The sequence below is a fragment of the Cucurbita moschata genome, unplaced genomic scaffold (genome assembly GCF_002738365.1).
Source record: "Cucurbita moschata cultivar Rifu unplaced genomic scaffold, Cmos_1.0 Cmo_Scf00043, whole genome shotgun sequence".
Taxonomy (NCBI): Eukaryota; Viridiplantae; Streptophyta; class Magnoliopsida; order Cucurbitales; family Cucurbitaceae; genus Cucurbita; species Cucurbita moschata.
Genome location: NW_019268559.1, coordinates 1048223 through 1061077, shown reverse-complemented (window position 1 = coordinate 1061077; position 12855 = coordinate 1048223). Strand labels below are relative to the sequence as shown.

Below are 12855 nucleotides of genomic sequence, written 5' to 3'. Positions count from 1 at the left end.
TTTTTTTTTTTTTTTTTTTTTTTTTTTTTTTTTTTTGCTCTAAAAAAAGTTGAGTCTTAATCTGTTGTAATCTAAATGAAGAGTCTTGCACGATTTTCTTCTACTGCAGAGTTGAACGCGTTTTGCTTTGGATTACTTCTTAAAACTAGTAAAATATGGGAGATATGGATGGCGTCAATTTAAAGCAAAACCCAAATTTTGTTTTCAACGCATTGTGTAAACACGTTTGGGATTAGAATCTTCCGTTCTTAAGATTTTCGTGTTGAAAGACTACATCAAAACTATAGAGTTCATTGTTGAGAAGGATTAAGATGCCTTAAATTTGCATTGCTAACTACAGTTTCTGCATTAATTGTAGTTGCTGGAACTTCCTCTCGTCCACGCACGTTTAGACAGGTTCTCTCTCTCTCTCTCTCTCTCTGTTTCTCAAGATTCAAGACACGCACACACGAAGTTCCCACTACCATTCTCATCTTCCAACAATATAATCTCCAAAGAAGCTTTTAAGCCAAGATATGATCTGCATGTGTCCTATAATACGGCAGTTGTTTTATCCAATTGAGGATGGATAATACACTGTTGTGTTACAATTTTTACTTCAGTAACCGAGCTGCTTCATCAACTGCATGGTCTTGTTCTTACTATTTTACTCATTTTTGTGCACATGAGGTATTCAATATAGTATTGTAGGTAGAAGCTGAACACAAGGAGGAAGAAAATGAGGAAGGATCTGAACAAGAATCTGGGGATGAATCTGATGATCAGGGAGACCAGCCTAGAGTTTGTATTCAGTCACTTATTTATTTATTTTTTTTTTGTCTTAATCTCCAAGCCTAAATTTCTATATCTTTTGCTGTTTTTTATTTTAGCTGAGCGGAACTAAATCACTTTTATTTTGTTGTCAAATTCTGCCAGAGGAAAGGCACTCAAGGTATTATTGAGATTGAAAATCCTAACTTGGTAAAGCCAAAAACCTTGAAAGCTAGAGATATTGATGTAAGTTTTATAATCATCCTCGCATATGGTTTTGCAATTTGAACATTATTATACAGTAGTTGTGTAATTTCACTTCATTTTGCAGATTGGGAAAACAACTGAACTTTCAAGGCGTGAAAGGTTGTTACAAGTATATTTTCATTGTTGTAAAGAATATCTAATACGTACTTAAATTTCTATGATTCTTATTCTGGAAACAAATCTGGCAATGTTATAGGTATGGACATCACTTATAAAATTTTGTTTTCTTTGCTTTCCCAGAGAGGAGATAGAAAAACAAAAGGCTCATGAGCGATACATGAGGCTTCAAGAACAAGGGAAAACTGAACAAGCTAAGAAGGATTTAGGTAAGTTTTCTTCAATGATCAGTTCTTTGGTTTAAGTATGTGTTCTATTTTCTGAGGATAGAATCCTTTTTATTTTCGATCTGTCATCCGAGATAATAATGTTCCTTTTCTTTTTATTCTTTCCCCGAGTTAAATGGGAAAAACATAGAGGAATGCTCAAAATGATCTCCTGCAGCTACACTTCGATTATATTCACTATTATGTGCCCTGCATCTCTAAAATTTTATAAATTTAGTTCAAAATGTACTTTGATAGTATCATGGGGAGCCAATGCCAAGTCCTGGAACAACTATTATTTGCCAGAGTGTTCTGAACAAATTTGAAGGCAGGACATTGATTAGAGTGTCTGATATTGAAATTTTATTTCACTGTATGCTATGCAGAACGTTTGACTCTTATTCGTCAACAAAGGGCAGAAGCTGCTAAAAAGAGAGAAGAAGAAAAGGCTGGTAATATATACAACAAAGCACCGTAGTTTGTATAGTTATATTTCCCCGTAAGACCTGACTTATTGAAACTGACACTCTCCCTCACTTTCAGCCAAAGAACAGAAGAAAGCAGAAGCTCGCAAATGAGCTCCAGGAACCATTCGAGCTCCTCTTCTCACTGGGAGGAGCAATATGTAATATCTACAACTTTACTTTCTAGTTTGCGTAGACTGATATTGTTGTTCGATGTCTGTGACCGTGCAACCAAGTATTATTCTCCTCTTTGGCACAGAAGTGACCGTAATACTATGTCATTTTTCATTTATGCAAAGAATACTTCTGATGATATCTTCCTCAGTATAAGAAGTTCCATTCAATGTGACTTCAATATTAGGTTCACCTTTATTCTCTATGCCTTTCTTATCACTTTGGAATATTTTTCCTTCTTCTTCTTTAAATATTGGTCTCGAATGCTCTGCTGATATGATTTGGTCAAATATATCTGTGCATATCAAGAATAAATGGGTTTTTGTCTATTTGTTTGTGGTTGGGATATCCATTGCTAGGCACCTTTTTAATACCTTCTGCTTCTTCACGCAACTCGGGGGAAACGGACGTTTTTGTGGAAAATTCAAATCTCGAACCTATTGGTCAATGATCTATGAATTGATGATTTTTTTTTTCTTACAAAGTTTTCCAAAAATGATAAATTTTTTTTTTAATTTTTTATCTTGAATTGGTTTAAGTTCTATTAATTTTTATTCTGAAATTTTAATATATTTCTAAACTTAGACGTATATTGTTATTTTTATTTGGTTCAATTTTCTCTAAATTCCTCCTAAATTTTAACCAAAAAAAAATAATAATTCAAATCTCTCAAAAATCATTGATTTCAACACAAGCTCAGCATTTACTAAAATTAAATTGGAATTTACACAAAATTAAGAATTGAATAAACAAATTTCATTGAAGCTCCATTAATTTTGAATTAAATATAGATTTTTTAAATGACAGTATATTGTGACTTTGAAAATAAAAATAAAAATAGTTATTTAAAGTCTTAATCAAAATTTAAAATACATTTGGACGAAATTAAGAGTTCATTTGTCAAAAAATGAAAAAAAGTTTTAAGTTTAGGGTTAAATTGGGATTTTGTCCGGTAAATTAAGCGCCACCCGGCCGTACATGGGAAAGCCGGAAAAAGGAGAGCGAGTTCGACGATTTTGTCGATGCTGAAGCTGAAGGATTGATAGCTGAGGATAGAGAAGTGTTTTTTTGCCGGGAAATTCCTGCGCGCCATCATGACGGACTCCAACCCTCCATCTGGGAATCCTTCTTCTTCTCAACTTAAAACTATGAATGAAATCAGTAGCGGTGGCCCCAAGGCCGAATCCACAGGCCAAAGAGTCCGGTTTCCGAACCCACCGGAGATCCACAATCCCGACCCTGCTACGCTTCGAGATCAATGGAGGTTTGCCATTAGACAGTACAGTAAATGGTACTCACACGCTTGGGGGACTGCTATACTTGCTGGGATCTCCTTCTTCGCTCTTGGTTGGGTTATTAAGGGTTCCAATCCTCTGCCCTCTCGCCAGGACGATTCGAATTCGCCTGCCTCCTCCGCTTCCAATACTGCACGTGAAGCTCGTCCTTGACCTTTTGCCTTTGGATTTAGGTGTGTGTTGTCTTTCATTCGCATTAACGCCTTTATCGAATTCTTGATGATGGGTTTTCTAATAATCCTTTATTGATATCATTTGATTGCTAAGAACGAATTTTGGAGCTTGTGAGTGAGAACGGGCTTTCTCATTCATGCTCCGAGATCCTTGAAATGGTTTCACGTACTCTGGCAATGCCAATTGGTATAAGGTTTGATTGTGAAGGAGGTCTGGTGCTGAAGCATGATTGGTAACCAGTGGGTGCTTTTCTGTGAATGGAAATTTCTGTATGCGTAGCTTCCATCACTATATTTACAGAATTTTCTCAACTTATAGCCAAAGCCAAGTTTCTTCATCGAGTTCAGGATACATTTATAAACAATCATAACACGATATGAGGAATTCTTCCCTTTATAATATCTCTGTCAGTTTATTTCCGGCAGATCAATACAAATGAGGTTATTCAAATAAGTAACTATTTCCTTTATACCTTACCAACTGGAGTGTTTGTGTAGGCAGAAATGTGGAACGTGCCTGCCATTTATTCAGACACTAGATGTTGTGATGAGAATTTCTTTTTGACCTTTTGGACCTTTGCTATGTTCGGCCAAGTAACTTACCAAATAGATTTCTTTTCTCCCCAAATGTGGAATGGCAAGAAGTTTAAGGACAAGAGGAAGGTTCTCTGGATAAGTGGTCGTTGTTCCATTCAGATGAGGAGTCTGAGTAGAAAGTAGCAAAATAATTTCCAAAAGTGTGGTATGAAGTCTTCTAGGGGAGATGTTTGAGACTTTGATATCTTTGTGGCTTCCTATATCTTTGATCATAACTAATTAGAGAAACTTTTATAGCTACATGGATTTTATAGGCTGTTTTGTGCTTTTGTATTTCTGTATATTTCTTTTGAAATTTATCAATGAAGCTGGTTTCTTATGAAAAGACATAGCTCGCAGTAAGTACTGTGAGATGAGATTTTTATTAGGTCTCTCTGAGCGATGCATCTGACTTAATTTATTTGGTGATCAGTACAATCCATGAATTTAGAAAATCTCTAGAAGCTGTTTTGTTTAATGGTAGCTCCCGTCTTTAATTTCCTGTGAAATTAGCCACTTCTGGATATTGTGTTTCATGCACCGAAATTCATGGACTTTGATGAATATTGCTGCTTAATTGTCATCTGATTTTGATGCACATTCATTGAAGAACTCAAGGAATAACTTTGTTGATTGGAGTTGGAGAACTATGAATAATTGCTTTCATTGTGCCTTCCAGAAGAATAAACCATCTTCGCACACTGCCACTGCTGTGGTGGACCGTGCTGGGAGTCCAGACGCTGTTACTCTTCAGAAAGAGTTGATACTGGATGGAGAAATCACCCTTTCTGCAAATATTGTGCATTCTGCTTCCGTTTCTCTTAGTTTTGATATTACCATTTTGTAAAGTTGACCTTTTTCACACACGGTTTCATAGCGAGTGTAAAATTTATGGTATATTGTCACTTGTTGTCTGAGTTAATTTATACATGTCGACCTATTAGCCGACGTATCAGAGGTTTATACTACACGACATCCAAGTGACTCGTTTGTTTTCTTAGGCAAGGCTGCTGGGTATCACTTCAATCTCAAGTTTTTCCTACTCAGGACTTGATAAAACTGACTAAGAACTTAAGACCTCAATAGCTAAGGTTTCTAAAATGGAGTTGTTCCTTGTTCAGCAAAATCAGCTGCAACTTCGATTGTTGCACACGGAAGGTGACGAAGGTCTGCCTGGTTGTGAATGCGCATCATCACAGTAGCGCAATTACACAGTTGTTGGTAATCTTCATTAGCGAGCTCCATAGGCTCACTCAGAGCGTAGCTACCTGGGATGCCAACCGGTGGCAAATGATAGATTTTTAGCCTTTGAAATGTAAAAGGTTTCAATTTACTGGTTTGAGATGGGATAATAGGGAAGTAAGTAGGTTCATTCATTCACTCACTTGGTTATGTACTTTTCTAGTTTCACCTCAACTTTAGCTACACTTGGTAGCATTAAGCGAACCTTGAGCCAGTAGAGGTTCAATCACTTGATTTTTTTCGTTTTCAAATCTCCCCTCGGTGCTGTCGTGGGCATAGGATATTAGCTGGATATTTCTTTAGTTATCACTTGGAACACCTGCTCCTCAATGACTCGAATCACAAGAGTTACTATTGACAAGGATAATTTGCTTTGAAAACCAACCATAAAACACAACATTCTCGGACATGATAAGTAAAACATGTGAATCATGTTATTTACACTCAAAGTAACCCGTTTAAATTCTTAACAACAAAAGCACATGTACATAAAAGGAAAATGTTTCCAGTCTCTAGTCTATTCTCACCTCCACCTCCTGTGTCTAGAAAGAAAAGTTAACATAATTTCGATGAGTAATTAATTTATTCCAAAAGTAGTTAACTTTTCTTTTAACATATCTTATGAATGGTGCATAAGATATAAAGAATTATGGTTATCACTTGAGTGTAACATCCCAAGAAAAGAAAGAGAAAAAAAGAGAGATTCTAAAAATATGGGATGATAATATTAGAAATGGAAGCAGAAAAGTTATGGGAGTGAGAGAAATAGTCAAAAAAAACACTGTGGGTCCAACTAAAAGATCATAATTCACATCATATCTGTACAAAATTTGAAGTTATGAAGAAAGGCAGAAGCAGAAACAGAAACAGAAACAGAATCGAAGAGATAAGAGGGAAGACGACAAAGCGAAGAGAAAGGAAAGGGGTCCAAAGTTGCAGCAAAATGTGGCAGAATATGGAAGAACAATCCAATGAACACGACTGTTCTACTGCCAAAATCCAAATCCCAAATCCAAATAATACTCATTTCATCTGGATGACCTCTCTCTCTCTCTCTACTCTTCCATCCTAAACTAAACCAAACCCAACCCAACCCACCAAAAAGTTCCCTTTTTTCTTTGTTTTTTTCTAGTCACACAAACCCCAGAAAGTTGCAGACTTGCTGCAGCAGTATAGTATTGAGGTGCAGCTGGTGGAGAAGAGGGATATGGTACGGGGCATCATAATAATGATGATGATCAAAGGTGATGGGTTCATTCCTAAAAGGTATAAAAAAGAAGAGAAAGAGAGAGAGAGAGAGGGGGGGTTTGTGTTATATCAAAATCAGTCAGTCAAATATCCAATCTCACTGTTGGAAGGTGTGTGCACGTAACAAATGTTCGAAATGAAACCCTGTGGGTAATATGTGTCGTCCAACTGTTGGTTCAAATCAGCACCAGACAAAAACACTGTTCTTTTTTCTTTTTATTATTCTTCGTCTTCTTCTTCCTCTTCTTCTCCCGTTTCTTCGAAACATCAATTCCTTTCCCTTTCAAGACACTTCCTCTGATTCTCTGCCCCTATCTTCATTCCCTCTCTTTTCTTTTCAACTCAATCCCTAAGCCCCTCATATCCACTCCCACATATTCCCCTCATATCCCTTCTCTTTTCTCTTCTACCGCAATACAACTTTGGGTTTCATGTGCAATCTATGGTGTATCTAAGGTTAATGTATAAATGAATGAAATTGAAGATTGAAGATCAAAATAGGCAAGGCCAAAACTTGACCTTAGTAGATGCTTAAACTTGACCTTATTACACTGTTTCATTAGCAAGAGAGAGCTTGTTAGAGACTTGCTTTTTGATCCACAGTATAAGCTCATACACTGGTTATTGATGCTAGGTGGATACAAGAATATCCTTTGGGGGAAACAAGCAAGAAAGCAAAAGTTATGAATTTGATAGAAAAGGCTCAGTAATTACAGCGGTTACTAAGAGAAGATAGTGGTTGAAAGTTTAAGAAGAGGTGAACCAAAAAAGTAAGGGAAGTACAAAGCCATTTGTTTTGACCACAAACAAAGTTGGCAATTTGAACAGAAATTGGGCTGGTTTATGTTTGATTTGAAACCCAAACTGCAAAGCTATAAAGAAGCAAAACAACCCTAAAAAGCTGGCGGAGTTTATGATCAATGATATCATCAAATTTGGGTCTCTTCATTTCTCATGAAACAACACATAGATCTAATAACAGGTCCATTCAAACCAAATATTCAAATTACATTGCCTCATATAGATATGATAACAGCTCTCACAAACACTCAAATTCAAACCCTAAGCTAATCATACACCACAGCTACGTTCTTCCATTCCCTGCTGGTTCCTCCTCCACTTTCAAATCTTCTTTATATCTGCAAATACGAACACAATATCAAAACAAGAAAGGTATAGAAGAAAGGCAAGAGAGGCATATGATGGAACTAACAAGATAATAAGAGGCGCCATGTTGGAGTGAGTGGAGAGTGAGGCCCCATTCATTAGTGAGAACAGGCTGACCAGAGGAGTGAAGCAGAACAGCTTCATCACCAAAAGCCTCCCGGACATTGAACGCACCAGAACCCACCTCGAACGCCACACCATTGATGAACACTGTTGACTTCCCTACACAGCTTTGACCTAATCCATAAACTTCACCTACACCTGCAAACACACGATCACTCCTTCTCTTCTTTTTTTAAAAAAGAAATATTTTTTTAGTGTAGGTCAAGGGTGCCTCAAACCCATGCACACGTCCATCCAACACCACACTCATCATAACCCTATTTGTTCATATATCATAAATTTCAATCAAGTTTTCATTTTTATTTACTTTTTTAAACCCCTTTTTGCTTTACGTTTCAACCCATTTCACAAAATCCTTCCTTCTAAGAGATAAACCAAAAAGGAGAGTTACCCAAAAGTCATGCAACCATAATTGACTTAAAACTGGTTACTTTAATAACTTTACCTTGATGAATTGTATGGGAAGGAGGTGGGAGAGTGGTGAGGGCGGTGGAAATAGTGGTTGGTGGAAGAATGTTATCAGTGGAGGGAGTGAAAACAGGATGATAATTCATGAATGGAGGCGGCAACTTCACCGTGATCTTGTCCTCATCCAAATCTTTTTTTGAAGCCTCAGTTGGGTTCATAATCTCACTCAGCAACAGGCTTGTGCAAGGCCCAACAACCCCATCTTCAGGCACTTGCTGCACTACACTACAAAGCTCCGACAAGCAAAACCCTTGACTCAAATTAGAGCTTCCACCGCTGCCACCGCCGCCGGTCTGTGACACCGGGAAGAAAAAGGGTTCAGGCATGAGCTCGTTGGTGAGTTGTGGAAGGTAGTTCTGGGTCATTGAATTGGAGCTAAAAGTTTTGATGGGTGCTGATATTGGAGAAGATTTGTCGGAAGAAGAAGAGGAAGAACAAGTTGTGGCGGCGGCGGCGGCGGTGGTGATGGTGGCAGTGGCGATGGGAGGAATAGGAGATGGTAAAGGAGCAGTGGTGGTTTGGGAATTGTGATTATTATTAGATTTGGAGTTTTGGATATGGCGGAGTTTGCTTTTGCTTCTTGATTTTCTGTTTTGAAACCAATAAAAAACATTAGCATCACCCACTTGTCCATACTCCTGCAATTGAGCTCTAATTTTTCTAATTTCATCTCTTGGAGGATTCACCATCCCGGAATTGAAAATTGCTTCAAGAATCCGAATTTGTTCTGGTTTTGGATTCCATCTTGGTTTTGGCTCTGGACTCCTCTCTTCACACCCACCAACTGTAGACAAAAAAACACACACACAAATCAATCAAATTCTAAAACATATGAACAAATACAACACAAAATGGACCAACAAGAAGAAGAACCTGTAGCATAAGGAGCAGATCTGAGGCAAGTGGCAGTGGAAGAAGAGAGATTTGGGTTGATGTCATGCTGCCATTGGTGGTGAGAATTGCAGGGCTTGGACTTGAACATGCTAGGCCAGTGTCTGTTTGAGGAAGCCATGAGGATAAAGGAATAATAACACAAACACCAGAATCAAACAAACAAACAAACAAACAAAAAGAAAGGCTTTTGGTTGCCTATGATACTCAACTCTGAACACCCTCTTCAACCTAGATGCACCATCTCCACTTTATAGCCTACTCAACTACCCTTTTTTTTTTGTTTTTTTTTAATTAAAAAAAAAAAAAAAAAAAAGAGTCCCATCTCCCTAAGCCAACATTTAATTTGACAACAGAGATGAAAGATATAATTTTTTTAAAACCCCACAACAGGAATCGCCTGTTACAGAGTTTAAAACACAAGTGGATGAATCAAAGAAGGGTTTAGGTCAAAAGAGGAGCAAAAGTACTTGGAGCTTTTTTCATTATTACAAACTGAAACCCTTTTTTGCTGAATTTTTAATTTAAAAAAAAAAAAAAAAAAAAAAGTTGCTGAGGATAAGAAGCAAATGGAACAGGGGAAAAAATGGATGTTGGGGGCTAAATTAGAATCTTTCTCAGAGGGTGACAGAGAGAGAAGGGGGTGTTAAAGCCAAAGCTTCGTAACACACAGCTTTATAGAAGTGGGTTGTTCTGATGAGTTTCTATATTATCTATTTTTCCAATTGAAGGGTATTAAATAGGGGAGAGGGTAAAGAAATTAAGTGCTGGGATTATTGTAATACAAAAGGTTGTTGCAAAACATAAATAAGGGGTGAGAAGAACAAGAGAAGGGCTTTTTTCAAAGTCAATAGGAATATGAATTGAAGGTCTGATTTTGATTGGAAGATGAGCATAATGGTGTTTGTGGGTAAGGCGAGTTTTGGATTGACTCGAGGGATTATTATTTATTTTCTCTGTTTTTATGTTTTTAATTAACTCTTCACTTACCTTTTTTAGGAAAATAAATAAATTGGTTTCATAACATTGTTGGCATAGGATGATGAGGGAGGAGTAGGCGTAGTGAAAATCGTACCATTAAGTGAAAGAGAGTTTTCACTACCAAAGCTTGCACGCAACACACACAGTGGCGGAGTGGCAGTTTGCAGAGGTAATACACAGAGAGAAAGAAAGAGAAAGAGTCACTGGATAGAAGGTTATGGGGTATGGGGTATGGGCTATGGGCATGCTTCTTAGTATAACATTATTCTTATTACTACTATTACATGAATGAATTTAATGCAACATCATGGGAGTTTATATATGACGTAAATTAGAAGGGGAAAACAAAAACAAAGTTTCGAATTTGTGGGGGAAGAAGATGACGAGATTAAATCCATTCGTGTCTCAAAACCCTAATCTCCACATGTGTTTCAAACCATTTCTGTTTCAACTTCCCATGCAAAAAGAGGTGGAAATGAATTGGTGTCGCTGCAATTCCGACATGCTAACCTCATCATCCGGTGCCACCCATCTCCCTCCCTCCCTTAATATATTAATCTTATCCGATCAACTCGTTTGATAATTATTTAATTTTTTTTATTAGAAAAAATGCTGATGTATATATGGTTTGTTTATTTAGGTATGAATGAATGGCATTGAGAGTGTGAAGTAGTAGTAGTAGGGCAATGAGAGGAGCAGAGGGGGCCCTGAGGGTGCCTATATTCTGTGACTCTGATACCAAATGTGGTGTCAAAACAAAGAATCCTCTCCTCCTCTTCATTTAATTTATTCCGTTCAAAGTTATTTCGTGTTTTTGGGAATAAGCTTTCGTGACTTTAACCGGGGTGTGTGTATATTTGAGGGAGACAGAGAGTAAAGTTAGCAGAAACTAAGGACAAAACAATTTTAGGAAGTGGAAGTGGACTTAAATTGGGTACTAATGGGTTGGGTTTTCCAGTTTTTGATTGAATGTCTGAATCGTACAAAGCCTCCCATTCCCTTGCCCTTCCCCTTCCCCTTCCCCTTCCCCTTCTTTTATTAGCCCCATTTCTACACGTAATGTTGTTTGCCTTTTTCCATCCTTCTTTCATCCTCCCTTCTCAACTCTTCCCTTTGGTTTGCTTGCTTCTTAAATGGAAACCCTTCAGCCCCACCATCAATTCCTTCACCTCCATTATGCCTCTGGGTTTGCAACCAAATTTTGATTATTAAGGAAAAGGGGAGTGTGGTGTGGTGTGGTGCGGTGTGGCTAAGCTGAATTTGCGGCAAACAGAAGGAAGCCAGTAAATGCTAACGTGCATGCACTAAATACACATAACATGCTTTGATTAATTGCTTTTTCTTCACTCCCCATGCTCTTCTTCTTCTTGCTCTTCCTCTTCCTCCTGCACCCTCCCAAACCACCACCATTACCTATATAAATATAATACCCTTTTACGCCCTAATTAATCTTCTCCATCTTCTACTGGCACTGAAACTTTTGGGACTTTTGGGACCCAACCCAAACCACCATTACGTGACAACACTTTTTCGACTTCTCCTCCAATACACCTTTATAAATATTGTTTCGTTCCCCTCTTTAATCAATGTAGTATCTCACAATCCACATTTCTTAGATGCCCAGCATCCTCACGGAAATACCACTCGATGATGACTGGCTTTGATATCATTTATAACAGCCCAAACCCACCGTTTACGTATATTGTTTTCTTTACACTTTTCCTTAAAAGATTAAAATGCTTGTCTAATTGACGTGGGATCTTGCGTACCCATTTCATACGTATAATCTAATAATTTAGACAACTATAAGGTACCTCTCCATGTTGTTCAACGTTTAAAAATAAATAAATAAATAAATAAAAGTCTAGACACTATTGATGATTTTTTTTGGATATTCGTGGGTGCTTGACTAACTTACACATACTTTAGTTATTTTCACGGAATTACTATCTAATCTTACTACATTTGAGTGTCAATATATCGAGTAGGATATCAAAGTTTTTGGTAGGTAGTGATCGTTACTTAAATCTATTTGTTCTATGTCATTTATTATTTACGTGACTTTTTCTTATCACTAGGCCAACCGGTAGACATTATGGGACTATTAATGATTTTGTAAGTTCAATACAATCTATTTTCAAGCGTTGGAAGTTCGAATCTCGACCCTAATCTCCAATTTAAAGTAGAAGCCCATTAGAGTAACCATCGCCATGGTTAGTTCCACGACAAAATATACCATTTTCAACCCTCTCTAAATATACCCTAACTATGTATCCATCAAACTTTTCTATTCTCTAAAATTAAAAACAAGCATATTTACTAATTGTATTAACAAAAAAAAATGCTAAGAAATAAAAATAATTGTATTTTATTATATTGTATGAATTAGAAAAACATAATTATATTATAATAAACAAAAGTGTAGGTTAATTAATTATCACCTACCTCCCGTAGACTTTTTATATTATAATATAATATTTATAAAAAAACTCAAAATTATATCCAATTGCTACCATATATATCCGCGCGAATCAAGGAGGCATCACCTTGGGAAATTAAAGGGTAACGATTTTCTATAAATACGTCTTAATTACATTTGCCTTTTTTTTCAAGAAAAAAAAAACCCATTAAATTAATTATTAATTCCAAGAAGAAGAGAAAAAAAAAAAAAAAAAAAAAAAAAAAAAAAAAAAAAAAAAAAAAAAAAAAAAAA

At 36.8% G+C, this 12855-nt stretch overlaps 3 protein-coding genes across 6 annotated transcripts in view; 2 read left to right on the top strand and 1 right to left on the bottom strand.

Moving 5' to 3' along the window:
• The window catches only part of LOC111433819 (28 kDa heat- and acid-stable phosphoprotein-like), a 3284-nt gene extending 1108 nt beyond the window's left edge, over positions 1–2176 (top strand). The window contains exons 2-8 of the mRNA XM_023071047.1: positions 359–396; positions 691–780; positions 916–996; positions 1082–1116; positions 1258–1343; positions 1727–1792; positions 1884–2176. Coding sequence (XP_022926815.1) covers positions 359–396; positions 691–780; positions 916–996; positions 1082–1116; positions 1258–1343; positions 1727–1792; positions 1884–1918 — 431 coding nt within the window. The 3' untranslated portion in view covers positions 1919–2176. The remainder of the gene's footprint in view (positions 1–358; positions 397–690; positions 781–915; positions 997–1081; positions 1117–1257; positions 1344–1726; positions 1793–1883) is intronic.
• Positions 2177–2914: 738 nt separating this feature from the next.
• On the top strand, positions 2915–4990 carry LOC111433820. 4 transcript variants are annotated; one of them, XM_023071049.1, is made up of 2 exons: positions 2915–3446; positions 4633–4974. In XM_023071049.1, the coding sequence occupies exon 1, from the start codon at positions 3073–3075 to the stop codon at positions 3424–3426; it is 354 nt and encodes a 117-aa protein (XP_022926817.1). In that variant the 5' UTR covers positions 2915–3072; the 3' UTR covers positions 3427–3446; positions 4633–4974. The 4 variants fall into 4 exon arrangements, with proteins under 4 accessions (XP_022926817.1, XP_022926819.1, XP_022926818.1 ...); XM_023071051.1 differs by lacking the exon at positions 4633–4974 and adding an exon at positions 3950–4296; XM_023071050.1 differs by lacking the exon at positions 4633–4974 and adding an exon at positions 3945–4296.
• Positions 4991–7438: 2448 nt separating this feature from the next.
• Positions 7439–9417, bottom strand: LOC111433928 (WUSCHEL-related homeobox 9-like). Its single transcript, XM_023071205.1, has 4 exons — positions 9144–9417; positions 8248–9054; positions 7726–7940; positions 7439–7651 (listed from the first exon to the last, which is right to left on the bottom strand). The coding sequence occupies exons 1-4, from the start codon at positions 9280–9282 to the stop codon at positions 7646–7648; spliced, it is 1167 nt and encodes a 388-aa protein (XP_022926973.1). The 5' UTR covers positions 9283–9417; the 3' UTR covers positions 7439–7645.
• Between the last annotated feature and the right edge of the window lie 3438 nt (positions 9418–12855).

Bases quoted from the DNA above. Each gene is read 5' to 3' on its own strand.
- LOC111433820 (XM_023071048.1), top strand. From the start codon at position 3,073: ATGACGGACTCCAACCCTCCATCTGGGAATCCTTCTTCTTCTCAACTT.
- LOC111433928 (XM_023071205.1), bottom strand. From the start codon at position 9,282: ATGGCTTCCTCAAACAGACACTGGCCTAGCATGTTCAAGTCCAAGCCC. The intron at 9,055-9,143 runs GTTCTTCTTCTT...TTTTGTCTACAG, and splicing joins ATCTGCTCCTTATGCTACAG to TTGGTGGGTGTGAAGAGAGG. The intron at 7,941-8,247 runs GTAAAGTTATTA...GTGTGTTTGCAG, and splicing joins TTCCCATACAATTCATCAAG to GTGTAGGTGAAGTTTATGGA.